The 26,571-nt window shown below is 31.0% G+C and overlaps 2 protein-coding genes across 2 annotated transcripts; both read right to left on the bottom strand.

Moving 5' to 3' along the window:
• Positions 1–8,073: 8,073 nt before the first annotated feature.
• On the bottom strand, positions 8,074–13,892 carry LOC127712932 (uncharacterized). Its single transcript, XM_052219523.1, has 4 exons — positions 13,550–13,892; positions 11,579–11,792; positions 9,768–9,784; positions 8,074–9,138 (listed from the first exon to the last, which is right to left on the bottom strand). The coding sequence occupies exons 1-4, from the start codon at positions 13,697–13,699 to the stop codon at positions 8,074–8,076; spliced, it is 1,446 nt and encodes a 481-aa protein (XP_052075483.1). The 5' UTR covers positions 13,700–13,892.
• A 941-nt stretch (positions 13,893–14,833) lies between these two features.
• Positions 14,834–20,249, bottom strand: LOC127710751 (uncharacterized). The gene is made up of 7 exons (XM_052216712.1): positions 19,405–20,249; positions 18,552–18,891; positions 17,508–17,582; positions 16,981–17,043; positions 16,409–16,471; positions 15,556–15,680; positions 14,834–15,241 (listed from the first exon to the last, which is right to left on the bottom strand). The coding sequence occupies exons 2-7, from the start codon at positions 18,887–18,889 to the stop codon at positions 14,946–14,948; spliced, it is 960 nt and encodes a 319-aa protein (XP_052072672.1). The 5' UTR covers positions 18,890–18,891; positions 19,405–20,249; the 3' UTR covers positions 14,834–14,945.
• Between the last annotated feature and the right edge of the window lie 6,322 nt (positions 20,250–26,571).

Below are 26,571 nucleotides of genomic sequence, written 5' to 3'. Positions count from 1 at the left end.
TCAATAATGGTTAAAGTGACACTACCCAAATTCAACTTGATCTGTGTTTTATCAGTGGAAGTCAAAATTAAACATTGCATTGTATAAAGCATTGATTGAAGTTGATTCAACTATAACCATGGACAAAGGAAGATAACTCCAATTTTTAAAAAATTACTTGATATTTAGAATATTTAGAAGAATATAAAAATTTTGCAATTTTTCCATTTAAAAAGGGGCATAACTCAAAAATGGTTAAAGTGATGCCACCAAAATTCATACGTGATCTGTGTTTTCTGGTAATAAGCATTGTGTACAAGTTTCATAACATTTGGTTGAGTCAAACTAAAATTAGAGAGCGGAAACGAAAAATTTAGCAATTTTTCCATTTGTAAAGGGGCATAACTCTAGAGCGGTTGAAGTGACGCCACCAAATTTCAAACTTGATCTGCGTTTTGTGGTAATAATCATTGTGTATAAGTTTTATAATATTTGGTTGAGGCAAACTAAATTTAGAGAACAGAAACGAAAAATTCAGCAATTTTTATACGACCGCAAAATTTTTTTATATTGGTATGACGTTGGCGTCGTCGTCGTCGTCCGGCGTCTTCCGAAGACACATTGGTTTTCGCACTCTAACTTTAGTTTAAGTGAATGGATCTCTATGAAATTGTACTGCAAGGTTCCATATCACACAGGGAATGCTGGGATTGATTTTGGGGGTAATTGCCTCAAAATATTAGGAATTAGGGGCAAAAAAAGGGGCAAAAAACAAGCATTTTTCTAGTTTCATGACAATAACTTGTGTGTAAGTGTTTGGATCTTTCTGAAATTGTACTACAAGGTTCCATATCACAAAGGGAAAGCTGGGTTTGAGTTTGGGGGTAATTGCCCCCAAAGTTTAGGAATTTGGGGCCAAAAAGGGGCCAAAAAACACATTTTTCTAGTTTCCAGACAATAACTTGTATTCAAGCGTATGGATCTCTCTGAAATTGTACTGCAAGGTACCATACCACAAAGGGAAGGCTGGGATTGAGTTTGGGGGTGATGAATCATAAGGGGATTCAAAAAATTTGGTGGGGGGGGTTTCCTTTTTTTTTCTTTTAAAATTTTCCATTTTAAGTTGGTTATTTCTGATTTATATTCAAAAGCAAATAATACTGATATGGTAGGAGATACACACCAAACAGGATGTGTAAATTATTATATAATAAGTATTGTGCAATAGCAAGAAATTTTCAACTGCACAGTATTGCACAATAGCAAGAAATCTTCAATTGCACAGTATTGCGCAATAGCAAGAAATCTTCAATTGCACAGTATTGCGCAATAGCAAGAAATATCCAATAGCACAATATTGCGCAATAGCAAGAAATTGTCAATTGTACAGTATTGCGCAATAGCAAGAAATATTCAATTGCACAGTATTGTGCAAAAAAAGATACTTCGTATAATTTGCTTATTTCTTGACCAATTTCAATGGTGTTTTTTGGCCCCGTTTTCAAATTGGTCCACATTGAGGTCCAAAGGGTCCAAAATTAAACTTTGTTTGATTTCATCAAAAATTGAATTATTGGGGTTCTTTGATATGCTGAATCTAACGGTGTATTTAGATTCTTAATTTTTGGTTCCGTTTTCAAATTGGTCTACATTAAGGTCCAAAGGGTCCAAAATTAAACTTAGTTTGATTTTAACAAAAATTGAATTCTTAGGGTTCTTTGATATGCTGAATCATAACATGTATTTAGATTTTTGATTATGGGCCCAGTTTTCAAGTTGGTCCAAATCGGGGTCCAAAATTAAACTTTGTTTGATTTCAACAAAAATTGAATATATGGGGTTCTTTGATATGCTGAATCTAACCATGTATTTAGATTTTTGATTTTTGGGCCCCGTTATCAACTTTGTTCACATTGAGGTCAAAAGGGTCCAAAATTAAACTTTGTTTGATTTCATCAAAAATTGAATTCTTGGGGTTCTTTGATATGCTGAATCTAACCATGTATTTAGATTTTGGATATTGGACCATAATAGGTGAATGTCCAATTTAAAATTTTTAAGTTCTTAGACCACATTCATTCTGTGTCAGAAACCTATGCTGTGTCAAATATTTAATCACAATTCAAATTCAGAGCTGTATCAAGCTTGAATGTTGTGTCCATACTTGCCCCAACTGTTCAGGGTTCGACCCCTGGGGTCGTATCAAGCTGCGCCCTGCGGAGCATTTTATTACATTTGTAAAGGAGCATAACTCTAGAACGGTAAAAGTGACGCCACCAAAATTCAAACTTGATCTGTGTTTTGTGGTAATAAGCATTGTGTATAAGTTTCATAATATTTGGTTGAGGCAAACTAAAGTTAGAGAACGGAAACCAATTTTGGGACGTATGTACATACGTCCAGACGGACATGGGTAAACTAAATGCCCCCTCCGCTACAGCGTGGGCATAAAAAAATATTGGAATCATCATATACCAGTCAGATGACCACAGGTCTTCCATGTTATCAAGAAAATCCAGACTCTTCCACAATAGGGCATCCAGGATTATAAAGGTATTGACTGAATTAGTCACGAGTTGTGATATCCTTAATTAATCTAACATTATGGGCTAAGGGAAATAACTCAATTTGAAATGTCAAAATGTGTACTTTTTTTTATAATTACAGAAAGTGGTTAAGTTATGCCTTTTATAACTTGTCTTTGCACAATGAAAACAATATCATTAATGTTGGAGCACACTTTGATATCTTAACTGTTTCAGTTATTGTAATTTTAAAGTATTGAAGGTTAACTTGGTTTGTTATAGAAATTTTCAATGATGTTAACAAGAGGTTATCCCATTACCATATTTTTATCATTTATATATACATGTATGTAGAAGACTTTTTTAACAGATATTTAATTTTTTACAGTATATACAGGTACAATACCTTAAATTATACAAGTTACATGGCAAATTGAGTACACAATTATTGTTAATTTACTATTTCATACATGTACAATATTATCAATTCATAATTGAACCATATCCAAATAGGTAGCATCACAGATAGAAAACAAATATATTCATATTTGCACCATATCCAAATAAGTAGGATCACAGAAAATCTTGTTTTCTTATTCATATAATCAGTATATTTGCATACCATAACCTATGATTGAGAGCAATATTTATTTACATAGTTTCTTAGATAATTTTAAAATATTAACCAGATTGTAAACTTCTTTATATTATACCTATTGGTACATAGACCATCATATTCAAGCAATAAAGCAGCACATTACATCAATGTAGAAGCATAGTCAGTCAAAATAGTATCACATTCAATTAAAATATCATCTCTCTCAAATAAAATAGCATCACTTTAAATCAAAACAGCACCACATTCAACAAAAAAAACCCCAACACATTGAGTTATAATAGTATTACATTCCATCAAAATAGCAGCATAATCAATCAATATAGCATCACATTCAATTTAAAAAGCATCACATTAAATTAAAATAGCATCACATTCTATTAAAACAGCAGTACATTCAATTATAATAGTATCATATTTAATAAAATGTATAACATTCAATCAAATAGCATTTCTTTCAATTAAAATAGCATTATATTCAATCAAAATAACATTACATTAATTCAAAATAGCATCACACTCACTCAATCAAAATAGCATATTCATTCAAAACATAATCACACTCAATTCAAATAACTTCATATTCAATTAACATTGTATTACATTCAATCAAAATAGCATCACACTTAATCAATATAGCATCAGAATTAATAAGAAGAACATTACATTCAGTTAAAATAGCATTACGTTTTATCCAAATATCATCATATTCTGTATAGTAAAATAGATTTCATTCAATCTAAATAGCATCACATTCGGTTAAAAAAAGCATTAAACTAAATCTAAATTAAATACCACCATTCAGTAAAACAGTATTACATTTAATTAAATAGCATCACATTCAGTTTAAAAAGCATTAAATTCAATCTAAATACCATCAGATTCAGTTTAAAAAAAAAGTTCAATCTGAATACCATCACATTCACAAAAATAGTATTATATTTAATCTAAATGGCATCACATTAAGTTGAACAACATGATTTCAAGAGCATGAATCACTCACCTGTAATTTTTTGCTTAAATTTTCCATCAATGATTATGTTTGCTTTTCAATATATATTAATGAGTGGCTTAAAAATTCCATTGAAATTTTCTTTGTATCTGTCTTTTTCTTCAAAAGCAAAATAATGCATTTTACCCCTATGTTCCATTTTAGCCATAGTGGCTATGTTTCTTGACGTACAAGGAAATAAAATACAAAATTTATACTATATACTTTGAAACTCATTCAGCCCAAGTTTGGCTGAAATTGATTGAGCAGTTTCAAAGGAGAAGATGTTTTAAAGCAAGCAAACTTTAACTAGATGAACAACTTGTGAAAAATTTAAAGGGCAATAACTCCTTAAGAGGTCAATTGACGTTTTGGTAATATAAACTTATTTGTAGATCTTACTTTGCTGAACATTTTTGTTGTTTACATTTTATTTTTATCATTAATAATATTCGAGATAGTAACCAAAAACTACAAAATTTCATTAAAATTACCAATTTAGTGGCAGCAACCCAAAAATGGGTTGTTAGATTCATCTGAAAATTTTAGGGCTGGCAGAACTTGATCTAATGAACATTTTTATTTACCATCAATTTGCTCTAAATACTTGTTTGAGATATAAGCCAAAAACTGCATTTTACCTCTATGTTCTATTTTTAGCCATGGCGGCCATGTTTTTTGACAAATCAGAAAATAAAACACAAACTTTATTCTAGATACCCTAAGGATCATTCAGCTTAAGTTTGGTTGGAATTGGTTCTGTAGTTTCAGAGAAGAAGATGTTTGAAATAGTTTACACCAGACAGACGCCTAGTGATGGCAAAAGATCACAGTTCCTTCGGAACGGTGGTCTAAAAAGCATCATATAATCTAAATAGCATTACATTCATTAAAACAGTATAACATTCAATCTAAATAGCATCACATTCAGTTTAAAAAGCATCAAATTCAATCTAAATACCATCACATTTACAAAAAAAGTATTACATTCAATCTTAATAGCATCACATTTAGTTGGGAAGCCATTAAATTCAATCTAAACACCATCACATTCAGTAAAATAATATAACATTCAATCTAAACACCATCACATTCAGTAAAATAATATAACATTCAATCTAAATACCATCACATTCAGTAAAATAATATAACATTCAATCTAAACACCATCACATTCAGTAAAATAATATAACATTCAATCTAAACACCATCACATTCAGTAAAATAATATAACATTCAATCTAAATACCATCACATTCAGTAAAATGGAATCATTAGTACAAAATAGTATCTGTCATTTGCAGTATAAATACTTTTGTTTTTACAATATATAATGTGAAATAACTTGTGTTACACTGACACAGAATTGATCTTAAGATAAGACTGTTGGTATTATCTAAATATATCACAAAACAACATCTTAAAAAGCATAAGTTATGAGTATATGTAGTTTTTATTTTATTATTTACTTTACCCATTATATAAAACTAACATGTTTTTATTTTTCAGGGGAAGAGAATTCAGAAAAAGTTTTTCAGAATTAGTAATTCTAAAATCTTTCTTCAACAACATCCCAATAGCATGTTTAAGTGGAACACTTACAGGAAAACATATAAATGCTTTATCAAAGCAGTTGCTTATTAGCAATTTTAAAGTCATTTCCGTCAGTCCTGAAAAGACTAATTTAAAACTCATAGTATGTGAAAAGATTAAAGGCAGCTGTTATGAAAAAATAGAAAACATATACAAGAGTCAAATTGACCAGTTAGTTGTTGAGGGAAATAATTTTCCTGTTACTTTAATGTTTATGCCAATGGAATACATTGCTCATGCTATGAGTTATGCTTATCATATCTTTGGTGGAGTAAACAAAATTACAGTAAATAATGCTGTTTTTGGTTGCCTGTATTCGAATCAAGATCCTGAAGTTATGAGGTGTATTATAACTGATCTCACGAGTGTTCAGCCTCGGTTCAGGCTTGTTTTCACAACAACAGTAGTTGGTATGGGTTTTGACCCTCCCTCAGTTACCCAGGTAATACATTGCAAACCTCCAACTAGTGTAACAAATTACCTTCAGGAAATTGGAAGAGCTGGAAGGAGAGGTCAAATGTCCACTGCCACTTTATACTTTACAAATATGGACTTAGCAAAAAACCTGCCAGGAATACAAGATGACATTATATGCTATTGTAGGCATAAAGCCTGTTACCGAGAATGTCTGTTAGAAATTTTTGGATACAAAAAATCAAGTAGTAGTCCTGAAGGTTGTTTGTGTTGTAGTTTTTGTTCATTAGAGTGTAGGTGTGAAAATTGTCAGTTGGTAAGAGTTGTTGATGAAATGAACTTGTAAAAACATGTTGGTCAAGATAAATTTAAGGTGGCTCTGGGAAATTATAAGTTAAATTAGTAGTACAAATCACTTTAACTGTTAAAACCTTTAAAGTATGGGGCCTGGTGGAAAATCAAATGGTAACTCTAAGAGTAATGTTTATTTGTATTGAAATGATAGGGGTAATAGATGCATAAAAAATTTGAAAACAAATGAAACAAATAAAAAGAAGGTGACATTTCTAAAATCATTCCAAATTTGTAACATTTTGTTAACTTTTACAACAAACTGAAATACACATTAATAGTTTTTTAGATGTGTTTTTATGATTTTTTCACATTAATTCTGAGAATTTATATTTTGGAGGAAAGGGGAGATAATTGGCAGGTGAAATAAGTTATCTACATCCAATTATTAAATTTGCATGGTTATCAATGTCAGTGATAACATATAACATTATAAGGCTATAATATATAGTAATAGATAACAAATTCAATAAATATTCCATCTATGATCAATATGGAAAGTAGGAAAAACAAAAACTAGCAATAACTACAATGTTCAGCAGTTAACAAGACATGAAAGGATAATTGACTATACTGATTGTACAGGGATTTCTCCCGACCATTTCATTAAAAGGAATGTATTACAGGTTTACAGTGTATAACCTTAATTCATTACTGTAACTGTGTATAAATTGTAACTTTTGAATAAGTCACTTTCCAACAACTACATAAGTTAATGATAAGTATTCATGCCTCTTTATCATGTAAGATTCACTCCTGAATTTAACTTCTTTCAACATCTTGCGGATGATCTTGCACTGGGTTGGCACTGAAATTACAAACACCAATATTTTCATTCAAAAATGTGTAATTTATATCCTTGTGTTTGTACATGTACAATGTAATATAAATGAAAGCAATATAGAATATAAATGATACTTTTACATGAATATTAACTGCCATTTAAGTGTAGCTCACAGTGACTTACTCCAGGTTCTGTATTTCTCATTGTGTTTACCCTTCAATGGAAATAACAATATCTTTGAATAAAAAAGTAACAGCTTGAATTGTTTTGAATGAAAAATTATGTTTAAAGATCTAAGTAATCATCAAAACAATAACAGTACACTGAAAACAAAATATAAACACTTTTGCAATCAAGGTTGAACAAAAACATGACTTAGCAATTCCATTATCTCTTCTATGATGACTTCCTTACAGATAAATATATTGCATCTGTGTTTTTTGTTCAGTCACATTGCATTGACTGTATATTCATTTGTGATATACAGTTGCTTACCGTATAGCGCCTTGCTTATGAGGTTGACTGGGTGTTTCCATAAAATTTGATAAATGACGTCAATAAAGAATAAAAGTTTGCGCAAATCTTTATGTTTCATGCTCCAATTTAAAAAAATATTTATATTTTATTTGGAACAGTTTTGTTATTTGCAGTATATAAAGAATTTTATTTTTCCTATGCTAAAAACAAGATATAAATGCTCGACCAACCTCATTATCTACCGGTTTGTAAGCCATGTACAAATAAAATTTAAATTTCTAGGCAATGTATGGTTACTTTATATTTATTATCAATACCATTAATTTAGTAGAATTTACCTGGATCAAAGAGGAATATCTGGCATTTCCTCTTCATCCTCTTCATTATCAGTACCAACATTTGCTGTGTCATCGTCATCTTCCTCATTATCTACAGAAATATATCCTCTACCCACCCTACCTAGCATCACATCCAAGTCAATGTCCATTTTGGTTAGATTTATATTAGAACATGGTTGAGAAGGTAAGTTACGGAAAGCACATTTTCTACCATTAGTAATTAGAAACGGTCTTATTTTTCTAAGACTTTCACTCACAACTTTCATATCCTCTGTTGAAATAACTTTGCTGTGTCTGGAGGCTTTTTTGGAAATGTTGTGTTCTGCGTCAAAATTCATACATATTTTAGCAATGACTGGTGCTGCTGCAGTAACAGCAGAAATAGCTGTTTCACTTTTATTTGCACCAAGACCCCTAATCAACTCTTTCTGATTTCTTACTGAATGCTCCTGTACCAAGTCAGCCTCAATATTATTGCCTTGTCCACCTCTCAAATTAACCATACTGCCTTCCAACACTCTAAGTTTGTCCAATGGAGAAAGAAAACAGCTGACTTTAGTTATGTAGTCAACACATTCGAATAAGTATTTGGAAAGGCAAGAATGTGCATAAAAAATTGGGATGCACACTTTAAGGTTTGGAATGATTCTGGAAATGTCACCTTCTTTTATAGTGTCTTCCATTTGTAGATAATGTAAGCCCCTAATTGTTAAATTGGTACTATAATTATACAATTCATCATTGCTTTCTGATGGTACCCCTGTCCGCATAACATCGAATTTGTCAAGTACTTCGCTTGTCAATTCCCTCATTTTCTGTTCTTTGGTGAGTCTGCTTGCCTTGCAGATATTTTGTGGATACGGGGTATTATCTTCTAAATTAAGGTTAAACAGTTCAAATGCCTGTTCACAAATCAGCTCCCTTACAATCAGTTTAAAGAATTCGCTATGGGAATTAAAGTGACCTTTAACTTTGCCATTTACATCAGTCTTCTTCAGTCTATTTCTCCAAAATGCTAAGGTACCTAATTTGTCCAGAGAATCCATCTTGTAAAGTGCTTTAAATGTTTTCTGTCAAATAAAATTGGAAATATATAGTTATATTAAATTACAGATGGTGTAGCATTCTACTGTTTTCATTGGATATGGAGATCATGCGTTTCAAAGGTTATTTTACGTATCTGACGCGTTGCTTCTATTTTTACTTATTTTGACGCTATGTTTCTATTTATATGTATATTGATGGTCAATATAAAAAAAATCTTGCTTATATAGTTTATATTTATGACGTCATGATGTCACACATAACAACCACGGAGGAAGTGCCGCATCTGAAAAGAAAATTTGCAAGTTTATCAGGAGATTTCAAGAATGTTATGTTAAATGCAGACGATAAGAATACAAGAATGCTAATGCAACAAGCTATGAAGTTATTGAAACAAATTGATATTTTCAATAACATGTTTAAGTTCTTGCAAAATACAATTGAAAAATACACAGAAAGAACATTGAATGTCATTTTTCTAATCCATTATTTACATATGTAATATATAAATTAAGGACTTTTACTCAGTCAATACATTATATATGGGCCTGTTAGATTATATTGACACTCGGACTTCATCCTCGGTCCATATAATCTGAACAGGTTCATATATAATGTATTGACCTCATTAAAAGTCCATAATTGATAAACATACTTTATCAAAGTCTTTGTCTACAAATGTATCATCATGTTTGAGGATTATGTACCCATGTGTTGATTCAATGCTAAACATATGGAATTTTTATAGAAAATCCACGACGTTTTCCCTTGTACTCTCATATTTGGCAATTTGGTACTTGATAGATAGAGGATTATTGCATGCAGTGCTAGCAATGATTTCCTTAAAATAAGTTTGAAAATTTAGATGTAAGTTGAAAATGAACTGAGAAAGCCATGTCTAAAAAATAAAAAGATCAGCAGACAAAGTCACAAACAACGTACAGTACACAAAACATATTACACAGACAACATAAGACTTCAAGTGTAATTTTACTCTTTGTCAGTGGGTTGCTGTCTCATCCCTGGATAACCCACATCTCCTTTTATTCATATATCAATTTAATTAGTGCAATTCCATAACAACCAAGATTATCTTACTAAATGATTTAGCACTGAATTATAATAAACATTGACAAGACAAAATCTGACCCCATTATTTGAGGTAATATTTGGCCAAATCATCCCTAATTATGACTGAATCCTAAACTAAAATGATATTTTATTCATACAAACTTCTAAATAATCTTGTTTAAGATGCCACAGCTCAATAACTACTGGTCTCAAATGTTCAAGTCTTCCCGATGCTGTTGGAGACATGAGACGTAGGTTTTTTGCACCTTCAAATCTGACTTTGGTCAGTTGGTCACCAGATGTTATAACTCCAAATTTATCTAATATTTCAACTGTTCCTGAACAAAAATATAGAACAACTGTACATTTTTGTTTTTCGTTTAATTTTTAGTACATAAATCAGGCCAGAAGTTTTCTAGTTTGATATGTTTTACATAATTTTGTCATTTTGCTGCCTTTTACAGCTGACTATGTGGTCTGGGCTTTTTCATTGTTGAAGGTCATACGATAAATTATATTGCTTAATTTCTGTTTCTCTAATTTGTGTGCTTTTTTCACATTTCCTGAGTGGTGTGAGAAAAATATTTCTCATCACTAGTGAAATATCTATTCTCAGCAAATGACGTTTAATTTTCTTAATTTCTTCTGAATTTCCTATTGTGACGTCATGAAAAAAGATGTCCATGCCTGATGATGTCACATATAAATACAACACAACTTTCTGAAAATGTTTGAAAAGGAAGGTTAACATCATTAGAGAAACAGATTCCACCACTATAACTCATGTATTAAGATATTTCTACACTCTCAAGAGTTGAATTTAACTGTCTCGAGTGGAGAAGTATTGTAACAAACTAGTTGCAGTTATGGAATCTATATGTCATTTGGTTTCTTGTGAAAAGTTGTCTCGTTGGAAATCACACCACATGATGTCATCTTCTATTTTATAATGTCTCAATATATAATTTAACCTATATTTGTACAGAATGAGGATTTTATGACAATTTCAAGGTTTCATGTTTTGAGCTGAAAACAAATCAAAATGTGTAAAAAATTGTTAATATTGCAACAATTTCAATTTTGAAAACGAACAACTTAAACATTTAGGGAATATGTGGTTTTTCAACTATTCACTTCATCAAAATAAAAAAAGTTTTTTACAGTCAATGCTAAACAAAGTTAGTTCATCCAATTAATTATTTTGTGTGATAAATTTATCATTTTCACAGTATACAGAAGTCAGTGATATGAAAATAGTCTATGAGACGTGGAGAGTTGTCTGATTGGCAATCATACCACATCTTCTTTTTTATATGTATGGTATAACACTAACAGTAATTAAATGACATAATGTTTGTGTCCAGAAAAAGATCATTATGACTGACAGCAACAAACCATGGGATTCCTGAAATGTTTTTTGAAGCAATTTCTCATATGAATCCATGACATCAAGAATGTCTTCATATTTAGCCTCATTCTTATGTTGGATGGGTAACTGGAAAACTTGGCTCTTTTGGGACATCCCAGCACTATAGCTATGGCTCATGTGTACTGGTACCACTGTTGTCATCCATTTGAACTGATCCATTGAACTCAAAATTCTTGCAATCTGAAATCAATTAGCTTTCTCCTCAACTTTTTACCACATGTAAAAACTTCAACATTCATTCTAGTGTAAATAATATTAGATAAGTTTTTCAAGATAAACAAGAAATTCATTATACTTTTAATACAGTCTATTCACTAATCAATGTAACCCGAATAATTCAGTCGTTATATTCCGCTGATCTACGAAGGCTACATTAACGCCTGAACGTCTTCCTCGATAAAGACCGTCAACCGGAAAATTCACACCGCTATGCAATATGGGAATTTTGATTTAAGTTGGCAGCTAAAGAAGGAGGAGTTCCGGATGTTAATTGATGTTAAATGATGTAAACTGATGTTAATTGATGTTAATTAATTATTATCGGATTTGTGTTAATTGAACACACGTGTTTGGTTAGACAATTACAAGACAGTTGCGCAGACTCATTATCCTGATGGCCACCGATTGGCTCTCTCTCACAGAGAGCAGGCGACGCGGCCAATGATCATAAGGAGTTCAAGCCCTCGTGTGGGAGAAAATCGGACACGGAAAGGGCTTGAATTATTCGAGTTATAATCAATGAAGAATTAACTTATATTAAATATTAATGTCAGTCAGTCAAGAGTTTGTGGTATACAATGATAGAACCAAAATTTCCAAACAATATTTCAAATTTTCATAACTTGTAAAGAAATCCAGTTTTATTAAAAAAGTTTTTTGTCTCCTCATTTCTTCAAAAGTTTAATAAGTCATTTTCTTCAAGTTGTTAAACATAATTACAAAGGCTCACTGAGACCAAACACACAAAATGTAAATGAACAGTGCTTTTTATGCTGTTCTTCATCTCAAAGTCACAGTGAACCTGCTTCACAGATTATTAAACATTTTTCTATTTCACAAGTTGCAAGCTCTAAGTAAAGCTGAGTTGTTTTCATGCAATCTTCAAGTATAAACTAAAATACCATAGAATTTAACCTTTTGAAAATTTGTATAGGAAATATTCAGCTCTTTAGATTATCAATACATAAAATATATAGGAAATTATAAAATGATTTGTTATAATATTCCAAAAGGTTAATTTCTATTAATAACGGCTAAATGTTATAAGTAGCATTGTACTTTTTCTGGTCTCCCGTTGGGATCGATCCAACTTACACTTATAAGTGTATTCTCCTGATAAAGACTCTGTTTGTACAATTATCATGCTAGTGCTAAAGCTTGGTAAGGCAATATATAAATGCAGTGCAAGTGTTAAGCAGCAATTATAAGCTAGCTGAATTCTACTATTTCTACAAAACTGACTAAACTAATGTAAATTCAGATAATGATGGTGTTATTTTAACTTAAAATTAAAAATTGAAACAAACATTCCAGTTTTGTATGTAATATTCTTTTGCATCCACATTTAAGAATTACAGAAATAAATTTTCTATTAAGGTAATTAATTTAAAACTCTGAATTTACATATAATTTGAAAGAGCAATTAAGCTAACAGGAAGGACAAAAAGCCACCACCATTAATGTAAGCATGTTATGTATGTTAATTAAAAGCTAATATACATCTAAGCATTTTTGTAAGCAGGAAGGCATGCATGCTTTTATATACTTACCATTTCAAACTGCTTGTCACCACAATGAGATAAAAGAAGGAATCCAATAAAGTTGTGTATAAATAAAACCAAAAAGTTTTTTTTCTAAAATTAAAGAAGGATTAACTTTACAAAACAATTTCAACATTATTTATCAATTACTTAATATTCATCCACTTAAAATATTACCAGTATTGAATATGAATATTTCATGTTGTCAATTTCTGCCTCTGTTAGTTTTAAAACATCTCCATTAACTGCTGGAACAGCAGGGGTTCTGTTGTCCATATCTACAGATGATAACCTGCTAGTTAAGGCATTTGAGGCAAATAAATGCATATCTGTATTTCCTTTATCTATTGATACACAACGACTTTTAATGTATATGTCCAGATTGTCGCCGGTAATTTTTAGCAGTGGCTTTTCCTTCAAATAATCACACAGAGCTCTATGGCTGATTTCTCCGGCCTCTTTTATCAATCTTTGCTTACTGGTTGGTGACAATGTAACACCTACTCTGTTCAATCTAGTAATCAGCTATGAAAAAAAAATATAATTTACATATTTCATTGAAATGATATAACAGTGTTATGAGCTGTCCCATAAAAGTAATAAATTAATCAAACACATTTTGGATGGAAGGCACTATTATCAAACCTTCTATGAATAAAAAATTCATTATTTATATTAATAAATTGTTCAATTTATGTTTCTACAATAACTATAATGATTTAAGTGTGCATAGAAATACCTTCTGACCCATGTATAAATAGTTCTGTACTTTTTGCTGCTAATTATTTTTAAGTAAATTGCTTTTACTTGTTGTCAATTGTTATATTTGAACAAAAAGTAGGAAAGTATTCTGACTTTTTCAGTTATATAGATATAAGTAGATGTGGTATGAGTGCCAATGAGACAACTCTCCATCCAAGTCAAAATTTATAAAAGTAAACCATTATAGGTCACAGTACGGTCTTCAACACGGAGCCTTGGCTCACACCGTACAGTAAGCTATAAAGGGCCCCCAAAATTACTAGTGTAAAACCATATGTATATGTATATGTATTTAAGTAAATATAAAATTTACCTATAAATTTTTCAAAATAAAAAATTAACTGAGTATCTAAACATTTCTTTTTTTAATGAATACCATATCTTCTGCTCGTCCCCTTATACAAATCGCTGTCATCATCCGTTGGAATGCACTCATTTCTGCATTTCTTGCAAACATAAGAATGCTGTATACTATAGCCAATGATCCAGTTATTCGACTTTTTTGCCCTTGTAGATGTTTTTCATCAAATGCAGACAGCAATATTTCCAAAAAAAATGGTGTCCTATATCATACAATAATTAAAACATGTACATGATTATATTGATAAATGATTACATTATTGAGCATTGTTAATTTAAAACAGTTACTATGATTATATTCTAAAAAATTCAAGAAACACAAATTGTGTCCTACTGAATTCAATATAGTAATCTCCCCTTGGTGATGGAAGGTTTTTTTTCTGAAAAATTTCAACACTTACAGCACTTCATTTTTTTATAGTATAATCGAAAAATTTGAAGATTGAAATTTTTAAATTGATACTTGGAAAAATGTTTTTAAACAAAAAAGTATTTTTCCAACATGCTCAATAGGAATGCTCAGAACAGGATACCTGGTATATCGTAATTCATATTGATACCTGTTTTTCATTTCCTCTATAATGGAATCGCACAATTTACTTGAATCTTCGGATAAATGCTCCATTTTCTTCCTGGTTAGTAGCAGACTTTGTTCTCCCATTCTTTTAGTGCTTACATTTTTAATTTCCTGGTTTATTAATGATCTTGCTCTTTGCATTATAAAAACGCCACTTACTCTTATATCATCTAAAATTTAATCATTGCAAATAAAAGCATTACAATTCCTTTCCAAATCTTGCATTGTCTCAATTAATGTACCTCTTTTTTGTGTTAATTACCAATAGTCTTTATTTCATTTAGTATGAGAAAGTCAATAGTGAATAAATATCATGCAGGCAGTTATATTTTGTAAATGTAGTTTTGACATAATATTTGAAGTACAACATGAACATTTCTTAAGCATAAAAATTTGTTGACAAAAAAGTATTCAAATAAATCCTGTAAATGTAAAATGTTCTAAATTCATATGCTATCCACTAGGTTAATAAGTGTCCAAATACCTGGTTCTGGCTGGTTTTTGTCATTTATTCTGATGTTTTCAACAAAAGAGTCCAATACACTTTCTTGAAATAGTTCCCTACAAGAGGGGGGTTTGGACCTGCTGTAGGCATGTTCTTCTCTTTTACTAGTTAAATTAAACCAAAATAAAGTCTATAAAAAATATAAACATGAGAAATTGAAATTTTTTTGCAAAACTTTAGAGCTATTTTCCTAACTCATGTAGTTCAAAGGTTTGGCTTGCTTTGTTTGAATAACTGTTTCCTCGAACATTATCAATAAGTTTTACAATTGCAATCAGTAGATCATTTGGGCTTTAGCTTGTATAATGCCATAGGATGCTTGTGCAAAAATTTATACAAACAAATTAGCCAGCAAGCAAACCAAACCTTTAAACTACATGCATTAGGAAAATAGCTCTAATAGAAATGAAACCTTTTCATTTTTGGAAGATTTATGAAACCATTCTGATTTGAACAAAGAACTTTACTGAAACTGTAAAAACAAAAATTTTAATTATTTGTTATGTTTAGCCTGTTTAGAGGACATGTTTTTCAACATACAATCAACAGTTACCATAGATTTCAGTTGCTGCCAGGATTTCTGTTGCTGGATGTTTGGTTTTCAGTGTAATGTTTTACTTTAAATGGTTGTCTTTTTCTCGTTTCTATTTTCGCTAAAGTGCGTTTTTTTTTTTTTTAACATTTGAATTATTATTCTACTCTCTCTCTTTATACTTCAGTTAACATCCCCTTTTTGAACAAATCATGCTAGATGAGACTATAATTTCAAATTCCGTAACTATTGGTTATAAACTCATAAGATTAGCAGTATCAAATGTAACAGGTAACTTACTCATTTGCATCGATACAAGCAGATGATCTTCTAATAATTGGTGTCTTGCTATAACCATGTTCTCTGTTGATTAATAAGTAGATTTTATTTATGGTGACGTCACACTTGAAAATAACAGTCAACAAATAAAAAAAATCAGAAAAATTTATCTTTGAAATAAGGCTCAACATTCCTTGAAATTACAAGAAGAGACAAAAAGCATTTAAGCATATGTTTAACTTTATAACAGAAAGTAGCATATCCACACATTTATAGTTGTATTTTAAGCATATTTAAGATACATTAAATAGGGCAACCATTTTTTAGTAATTAAGGCCAAATCATTATTATAGAAAATTAGGTTTCATAAATGGTATAAATAATTTGCAGTGAACATGGTTCTACATGTAGAAAATGCATTAATTTTGTTGTACTGATTAGAAAAATCAAGCAGTAACAAGTCATAATTTTATAAATATATCTTATTTTATAAAAGCATACAAGATCATAATTGGTTAAATGCAAAAAAATTTCTGATAAATCAAAACATCCAGAAAAGTTGCTTGCAAATCTATGGATAAAGAATTACTTACTCGCTTAACCCTACAGTCTTTTTAACATTGACATTTCCATGATGTACAATGCTTGCATCTAAACTGAAAATATACATATAAAGTAAAGATTTTTCTTTTAATTGTTAAACATAATTTATCAAAAAGAAAAACCAGTCTCATTGCAAGCTCAAATATCTGCCCGTCTCTTCTCTATACATATGTATATGGTTTGTTGAGAATAAAGATATACAGCAAGGCAATAATAATAATCCATCTAGAGTATGCAATTGCAAGGTTGTTTATATTGTAAATCCCTGCTGTATTTTAATTGAAATGCCATAACAACATAACTGTCTGTTGCTATTTGCATTTCCTAATACAATGTAACAACTTTAAGAGTAACACCATATGGCAGTTTGATTATCCTGGTCTAATCTGTAATATTTTTTGTGTAAATTAACTAAATATTTTTCTTATGTACTTTTAGGACTCCTTTCGTTTTAGGAATGCTAAACTTTTTCAAACTTTATCTTCCTCTCAAGACAAAAATCTACAAAAAAACTTACTGACTAAATACCAAAGTATCATCTTCATTATTACCAGAGACTGGTACTTCATCTGTTAATGATGTTGATGTGGATCTGAAAAAAATGAAGCCTTTCTAAACAACCTATTCTAAAAAGAAAAACTTGTTCTTCAGTCATATTGAGTATAAAAAAATAACAAGGTGTTTCTTAAATTTCAATTTATTTTATCCTCAATCAAATATTCACTCTAAATTTAAGTACAGATGTTTTATATTGAAGATCACCGTAACTGTTAGAATAGATCAGTTCTTTTTGTATTATAACTATTTGTTAGCTGTTTTTTGTTTCCTGCCAAATTATGATGTAGCAAATCCCTTCCATATGAATTTTGTAATTGCTTATTATGCTGTTACACCAGTCCCAGATTACGTGAGCATTTGCCAAATTCTCCATGTGCCAGTGCCAAAGTCCAGTTATTTAAAGTTAGCAGTTGTCATTTGCTGTTTGTCATACTAACATTGTTAACTGATTTAGCATAAGTAAGTTAGGCTATTGGTTTTCTCTTTTGGGTTTTATTGGTCCATCTTTACCTTACCTTACAATACAGTAGAATAGGATTTTATTCTTTTTTGACATATGTTGCAAATAAATCGAAGTAGTTTGTTTTCTGATGGTGGTTATTTGTCTCACTGGTAATCTCGATAACATAAACTCCTCTTTGATAGATATTTAATTATATTTTATAAAGTAACATGCATGTGTCAATAGTACACAGATGCCCCACTCACTGTATCATTTTCTATGTTCAGTGGACCGTGAAATTGTGGTTAAAACTCTTTTTTGGCATTAAAATTAGATAGATCATATCATAGGGAACATGTGTACTAAGTTTCAAGTGATTGGACTTAAACTTCCTCAAAAACTACCTTAACCAAAAACTTTAACTTGAAGAGGGACAGACGGATGAAAGGATGCACAGACCCAAAACATAATGCCCCTAGGTGGGGCATCAAATTTACAAGAATTATATATCTTTTTAAAATGGAACATAATAATTTTTATTCTCAATGTATTTTTTTTTACCCAATATCGTGGCATATTTCTGGAGAAAAATTGGCCATTCTCTTCTTCTGTGTTTTTCGAGACAAAAAAGTGGAAAAACAATGTTTGCTAGATGAAATAAATCCATAAAAACGAGAAAATGAGGAAAAACAATTTCTACAAACTGAGGCTTCATTCTGAAACAATTCATCAATCAAATCAAAAGTATCTGAACCAAAAACTGATTTTAATTTTGAACTGAAGTCATAATTAGAACATTTCTTTCCATTGAAATTAAATTTAACAGAAATTCCAGAACTTAGGCAAAAACAGCAATCAAATTGGTTTTCCTTTGTTGGTGTGGTATCTGTATTTTCCATTCCTAAAAGAGAAGAGATGAGAAAATTGTATATTTTTTGATAATTAGAATTATCTGATCATTCTAATATAAATGTTGAGCAATAAATAGGTCTCATAACAATTGGAAATAATTAATTAAAATTATATTTTTTTTCTCATTAAAATGTAAGAGAGTTTAGAATAAAAAAAAACCCAACTGAACTAACACACAAACTGTTATATCAGATTAGATTGGATGATTATATTCAATAGAATTTGTCAATTTTATCTCATCATATGATATAGAACCAATGAAAAGAACCAAATTCAATAAGATACATTTTACTTATTAAAACTGATAAACATTGTTTACTTTAGAAATAATACAAAATACTAAGAAGTTAGTCCCTGAACAAAAAATTAGCAAGCATAATAAAACAATTTGTAAAACTACTAGTTTAATATAAAGGCAAAATATAAAATTCAATCTTTCCAAGTTAATAGAGTGTTTATAAACTGTGTAATACCAGTGACTGATTAATTACTATACATTTACCTAAGCCTATATATAAATTTGCTTTCTTATGCCATGTACCTTCACTGAAATCTTCTGTATTTGTTTCTGAAACACAAATTAAATAATGCAGCTAAATACAGCTTTTTTATTAAGTTTAAATCTTTGGTGAACATTACTAATTGTTGTGCAACTGGGTTCCCTTTTTAAATATGAATAAAATAATAGAATCCTGAAAAATGTCAGAAGAAAGTGAAAATATGTTGTCTGTCATTATAATTAATTTGTCTCATTTCCATAAAGATTTTTTGACCAAATTTTCAGAAATTGTACTGGAAGGTCACCAATCCTCGTTTTTAGGCAAGTAGGGATTTTGTTTTACATTGAGTCTATAGGAGCAACATTCTGACTTTAACAGTGACAAACAAATCTTTAGGGTAGGCTATTATTCAGACTAAAAACGTAGAGTAGGTATAGGGTCACTGGCACCCTCGGGGGGCCACTTCAATACTTAGTTGATAGGGGTGCCGCTGGGGTTCTGTAACCCCACCCTTTTCATATAATTTAGATTTTAAAAATGTATACCTTTTCATATATTGCGTAGGTAAAAATGTTACCTTTTCCCATATTGTTTGGGTTCCATGTGGTGTGTATTGTAAGAGTGGAATACCAAAGTGTCAAAAGAGAGAAAATTGGTCGATAAAAACAGCCGGGACCACCAATAAAGATGACAGATAAAGAAGTTATGGGAACTTTATTGACCTTATCATATATTTCTGATAGTTTTCCCCGACCTATTCACATATTTCCAAGTTTGAAAAGGTGACCAATTCAAGCGGCACGTCCTATCACCTTGTATATACATGTAGGAAGCCCCCCCCCCTCCCCCCCCGAGCTGGAACCACACATACATTTATCTGGCTGAAGCATTCAGATGCTCCAGGCACACAGTTATTGTCCTTTGAGTTTCTTCGTCTACAACTTAAGCCCAGAGAATGGACAGACAAGTAAAACTTGCAATTTTTTTTCATACTCCTACCAATTTTTTTCTCTAAATTTATGCACAATTATAATTATCAGTATGGAGGAGGGTGGTGAAATTACATGTAAGGCTTATCAAATTTGATTCACGAATTTTAAGGTGAAATATTGACATACAGTCAAGAAGAAAAAGGTAAAAATTCAGTTGGTCTGATACGAAGCTGTCTGGCAAACTGAATTATTGTCTATTATAATAGACCCCGTTTTAATTTCCTCAATTTTGTTTATATAAATAATGTTCATCAAAAGAAATAATGAAAAATATACATGGCCGTGTTTTACGCAACCTGATTCATGCCATCATGGTTTGATGATTGATTGATCTTTTGTCATTTTTTTTTTTGGTTTGATCAAGACAACACAACGCCAGGAATATTATCTCATGTGTAAATTTGTTATTATAATGTATTTTACATATTTTTTTTTTATTTGTAATCGATTTGTGCTTTATGTTATTGTTTTCCTTTACCATTATCACAATCTAAGCAATGTTATTGTATATGTCGCAGACGATTGTTTACGTTGTTGAATCCCGGAAGAGAGTCCTCTATGAATGAGACCCGAGAGATGCGAAGTGCTGGTTGCAGTGATGATAGTTTAGCGAAGCAACGTCACCACTGTTTCGGAGTTTTAGCGAAGCAACGTCACCACTGTTTCGGAGTTTGTATATTGGTATATGTGTAACATACTGAATATTGCGATCGGGAACCAGTCTAATTGTTTATCAGCTCATAGACATAATTTTGTCATGTGACCGTAACGTCATCAACGTTTTTCATGGTTTACTCCGGTTAAAAATGGAATTTAGAATTAAATTATAAGAAATGACTGTAATATTTTTTCTGTCTATTCGAAATAACATAAAAAATGTGGTGCACACTTTAAAATAACCCGCTACGCGGGTTATTCAGTGTGCACCACACTTTTTATGTTATTTCTTCATAGACAGAAAAAATATTGCAGTCATTCCTTAAATAACGTTTGATATTTCAACAAATATGATTACTCTACGAATCACTCGTGTTCATGTGTTTGTGCCCCTATACCCCCTTTCCCAAAAAAAAAAAGAAACAGAGAGAGAGAGAGAGAGAGAGAGAGAGAGAGAGAGAGAGAGAGAGGCGTTTGACACCAAAGGAACATCGAAACTCATTGTTCTTATTTACATCCCTCTGTTGGACAGAAAACTAGTAATTCCGGAAGCTGTACGCTTACATGCTGTTACTCTTGGTATATTGTTATTTTTCCAGTATATTCCCACATTCCGCATCGCGACGATACGCTGCAAACAGTTGGGTTACACTAATGACAGGACAATTGCCCGTATTGACCGGATGAGATATAAATAGTCAGAACTTTTTTGTTATTTGATAGATTATTTTAATATTTGAAGACCTTAGAAATATTAGACTATATTTTATGAATATTTAACAAACAAAAAGTTGATCGGACGGATTTCACGCTCACTGATGTACGCTTTACAATATTGAACTGATCGACAAAAAGTGTTACTAGTAATATCTCTTTTGTTTTACAATATTTTTTCATACAACTAGAAAATCTGCGAGATTAATAGTTATCTGATATGAAAATTTAAACTTCATAGTAAAACAAAATGTTTTTCTAAAAAAAAAGTTGACCGGACGGATTTCACATTCGCCGATGTACGCTTTGATTATACTGAAATGATCGACAAAAAGTGTTATAAATATCTCTTTTGTTTTTAAATATTTTTTTTCTTCGTGAAACTAAGAAATCTGCGAGATCAATAAATATGTTAATATAAGAAAATATAAACTTTACAGTAAATAAAAAAAGTTTTTCTACAAAAAAAGTTGAGCTGACGGATTTCGCTACAAATAATAAATACCAGATCAACAAAAAATGTTGATATTTCTCATATCTAACAATATTTTTCGGTGAAATTAATTAACCTTTAAGAAAAATAATTGTATAAATGGTATTGTATGTAAATACTAACTCAATAATAATAATAATAATAATAATAATATCTTTATTTAAAGAAAGTAACTCATTTGAATTAAACCCAATCGTAAGGTAATTCAAGACCATATCAAGACCACTTTCTGCAATTTTTTTGCCATACATTTTGTCCGTTTCGAGTAGCATTTTCATTTTTTGCACTTAAATCAAAACGTCATTTGCTTTCTCTTGCTTTAGTGAACGTCCCTTTGAGCGGGCCGCCATTTTAGAAATTTTAGAAATTAGCAACCTTTACGACGGACTCGAAACGGCGACGTCATAATACGGTCACGACACTATAGCGGCGCCGAGAGCGATGCGTATAAACAATAGTGTGATTTCCCTTTAACCGACGTCGGGAGTACGTCGTGTGTTTGCTGGGAAGAACATGGTACTTTGTTTACATTTCTAAAAATAACCACGTCAAATATGAGTCACGCATGCTGTGCATAAAAAAACAATGAACATTCATTGTTATAAATATATTTAAGTTTTGGCATCTACTTCTTTTATAAAAAATTAATAAAAATTTATTTATTTCAATTACCTAAAATCTTTAATTTTGCATATACAGAAAATAATATAGATCCGCAGATAATCATGTAACAATCTCAAACCCATATCATATGATGGACCGGCTTAGTGCCGGCCCATGACAATGACATCACTCCTTACCATTCTTATTATTGTTTTCAGGATAATCGCCTTCAAAATTGTAAAATTGAAACAGAAACTTGGACAAACTAGCTTACATATGATGTTATCCTTGTGAAAAACTATGCAGGAACTTAGAAAGGATTTGCAATTAGCAATTCAGGGGACATATATGTCTACCGAAAGCGGAAATCGTCGCTTTCACTGAGAAGATGACAAAAAATATTTATATACTGTGATATTTATTTTTATACAACGTTTTATACAATCGTGCTAATTGCAATAATTGATAATAATTTGATATATATTTTGATACGAATGAAATTAAGTATTTATATATTACATGGAATACATTGAAAATTAATGTCCTATTGTCGTACAAATAAAACTCTTTAGAGTCAGTGACGTCAAATATGTACCTCCGTTGTTATGTTATTCTAAAAGCAGTAAGCATATTTGTAGTCCAAAAAACCAAGATTAATTATCAGTACAAATGGTTCATTATAGGATTAAACACATTTTTTCTAGAGGTTATTGATGTGTAAACCGGGGCGATTAACTCACAAACTGAATAAAAGTCCGAAGGATTACCATCAAATGAACAATTGGCAGGTCGTAACTAAGGAGTTGGCCGCCATATTGACTTTCTAAAATCCATAAATGTTCGATAAATGCAACGGAATCTAAAATGAAATAGCACCTACCTCCAAAACTTCATTTTATTTAGATATTATCCGAATTGAAAGCGTACAAGTAACGAAATTATCTTTCCCTTGAAAGTTTTCATTCGTATGACGTCGTGTTTTGCCATGACGTAAACTCGCCAAATCATTCATGAAATTTCGCGGAATTTTATTTAAATTTTAATTTTATACATTTTCGAAGCTTTAGTGCATTTATTTTATTCATTTCTTGTTATAAATACATTAGAATAGAAACAACTGTTATGCATTTGTTTTTTTAATCTCAATTTGCTTAAATTCCGGGGATCCCTGCAAGCATGTGTATCGCGCATGAATAGATTACGAAAGTAGTTTCGGGAACATGGTTTATCGAAGTGTAAACCAACAGAAAAATTCTAATTGACCAATCCAATTCAAGTATTTATAGATATGCAAATCATATAAGAATTATTCATTGGTATTTGCACGATGACGAACATGGAAAATTGTCTGTAGTAACCATGTAAATATATGAGAAAGTATTTTGATACGTTTCCAGATAAATATTGCCGGAATGGCTTTGAGTGGGATCCCGTCTATGGGAACGATTCACAATGCGGGGTACTAGCTCTTTATTCACACACAAGTCGGCAGTTCATCACAATAAACATAAACAAATTGGTAAAGTCCAAATTCATTTAATAAAGTCCAAATATAAGATATCAGTATTACAAATTAGTTATTTTAAACCAAAAACAATATATATGATTGCGATGGAAAATCCGAACGCAGTTCATGTGCTCTCGTTGGAATATCCAAACGGAGTCCCTGAATATAAATTTATCTTTCTTTAAATACCAAATAAAGTTGCTATAATAACACAGTTTGTTGGGGTCATGTTGTAAACAGAAATTATATAATTAAGTGATTTAATTCATCAAAGAGAATTACGATAGGTGATCAATCCATCAATCAATTGAATTATGTGGGTATTTGATATGACCGAATAAAAGTTGCATAACGAACTTGTAAGATGTTTGCATAAGCTTAGAGTTTAAAAGGTTATTGACAAATATAAATTTATAATCTTACATGTTTCAAATGTTAACAAATATTTCGGACATTTAAAGTCATAGCGAATTTCGAGATCGTTACAATTGAATAAATAAAATATGCATGCTGCATACGAAATGTACACAATAGAAATCGATATAATAAGAGTTTGAAATAGAAAATTAAGTACCAAAATAATGTGTGACAACTATTCCCTTTTTCAAGAAAATTCGTCCCGAATTTATGAATTTGAATCATTGAATGAGTAATAGTAAAATGAAATGTTCACTAAGAGTTCAATATCGTGGATATCGTCCTTGTCTCGGGTGAAAATGTTGATGGTTGTTACTTCTTCGGCTTTATAGTGTCTGTTGTATCATTTGTATCGTGTTATTTTCCACGTAGCGATTTCATTAGTTAATCCACACTTGTCACTTTTTAGTTGTTTTATTTCTTGTTCAAGTTCATATATCTCTGTGTACTTATCACTACACTGCTTACTTTCCCGGAATGCATTATCTTTCCAAAAGTTTGTATCTCGAATAGCTTTATTCAGTTCCGCTGTTACACTTTGTAGGTCATTTTGGAGTTGCTGATTTTGGAAAGACGAATGTCCCAACGAAGAAAGGTTTCCTTGATTTTGTTTTAATATTTCATTTTCATCCTTTAAGCTTGAAGTTAATTCCTCCATGTCTAAAGCATACACTATATACTGATCAACGATATCTTTGTGATGTTGTAGTGCAATTGAAAGTCTTTCGAGTTCTAATTTTTGGTTATCTGAATTTGAATCAGTGCCAAGGATGTTTCCTGTAATATTCCCGTTTGCAGGTGTCAGTACCAATATTGTCTTCTTCAAATCCTCATTTTCTCTTTTTAACTTGTTCATCTGTTCTGTTTTAGTATCACATTTTGGAACTGATTTATCTAGATCACTATTGGTTATCGAAGAAAACGGTAATTCGTTTACAATTTCTTTTTGTTGTCGATATTGATCAAGTCGCTTCATATCCCGAAGTTTTTAGATTTATGACGACGATCTCTAGATTGTTTATGTTCCTTCGATTTTGACGTATTTCCATATTCCACAGATCTCAATTTCTGAAATTCTCGGTAGGGTTGCCACGGTTTAACGTTCCAGCAGCATGCCGACGTGTGCATGTTATGTGAACATCTTGGTCTTGATATTTGATATAAATAGGCCATTGTTACAACGAGTAGTCGCCCGAACCTACTATGCCACTCGCTTGTTGTATTGCAAGAGGTTCCTCAGATCGATTCGATACTCCACCAATTTATGAGAAAGTATTGTCACACATTATTTTGGTACTTAATTTTCTATTTCAAACTGTCTTATTATATCGATTTCTATTGTGTACATTTCGTATGCAGCATGCACTATAGAAATCGATATAATAAGACAGTTTGAAATAAAAAATTAAGTACCAAAATAATGTGTGACAAATATAATAGTTCCACTAATACATATACAAAACTTGGCCTACCTTTCCCTATCGAATTTATCTTTTTACATTTCAAATATCACTGTGTATCATCGCCACCGGAAATTGGGTACTAACGAAGCGGAGAGAAATGGAAAAAAAAGTAAACAAGGTAAGAATTCATTCAATTTAAAGCATTTCTACTAATTTGACGAGGGTTCCGCTTAAGAAATGATTTTCTGATATATAATTCTTTAAATTATTAGGCCGATAAGTACAAAATTAAGACAATATTTTGTGTTATACTCCAAATCTTGCCACTTAGTACCTGAAAATTTCGAGGTCGATTGTCCTCTGTCGCCCCATTGGCAAGATAT

The sequence above is a fragment of the Mytilus californianus genome, unplaced genomic scaffold, assembly GCF_021869535.1.
Source record: "Mytilus californianus isolate M0D057914Y unplaced genomic scaffold, xbMytCali1.0.p SCAF_8, whole genome shotgun sequence".
Taxonomy (NCBI): Eukaryota; Metazoa; Mollusca; class Bivalvia; order Mytilida; family Mytilidae; genus Mytilus; species Mytilus californianus.
Note: the sequence above shows the minus strand (reverse complement) of the source record. Positions and strands in the feature narration are given on the sequence as shown.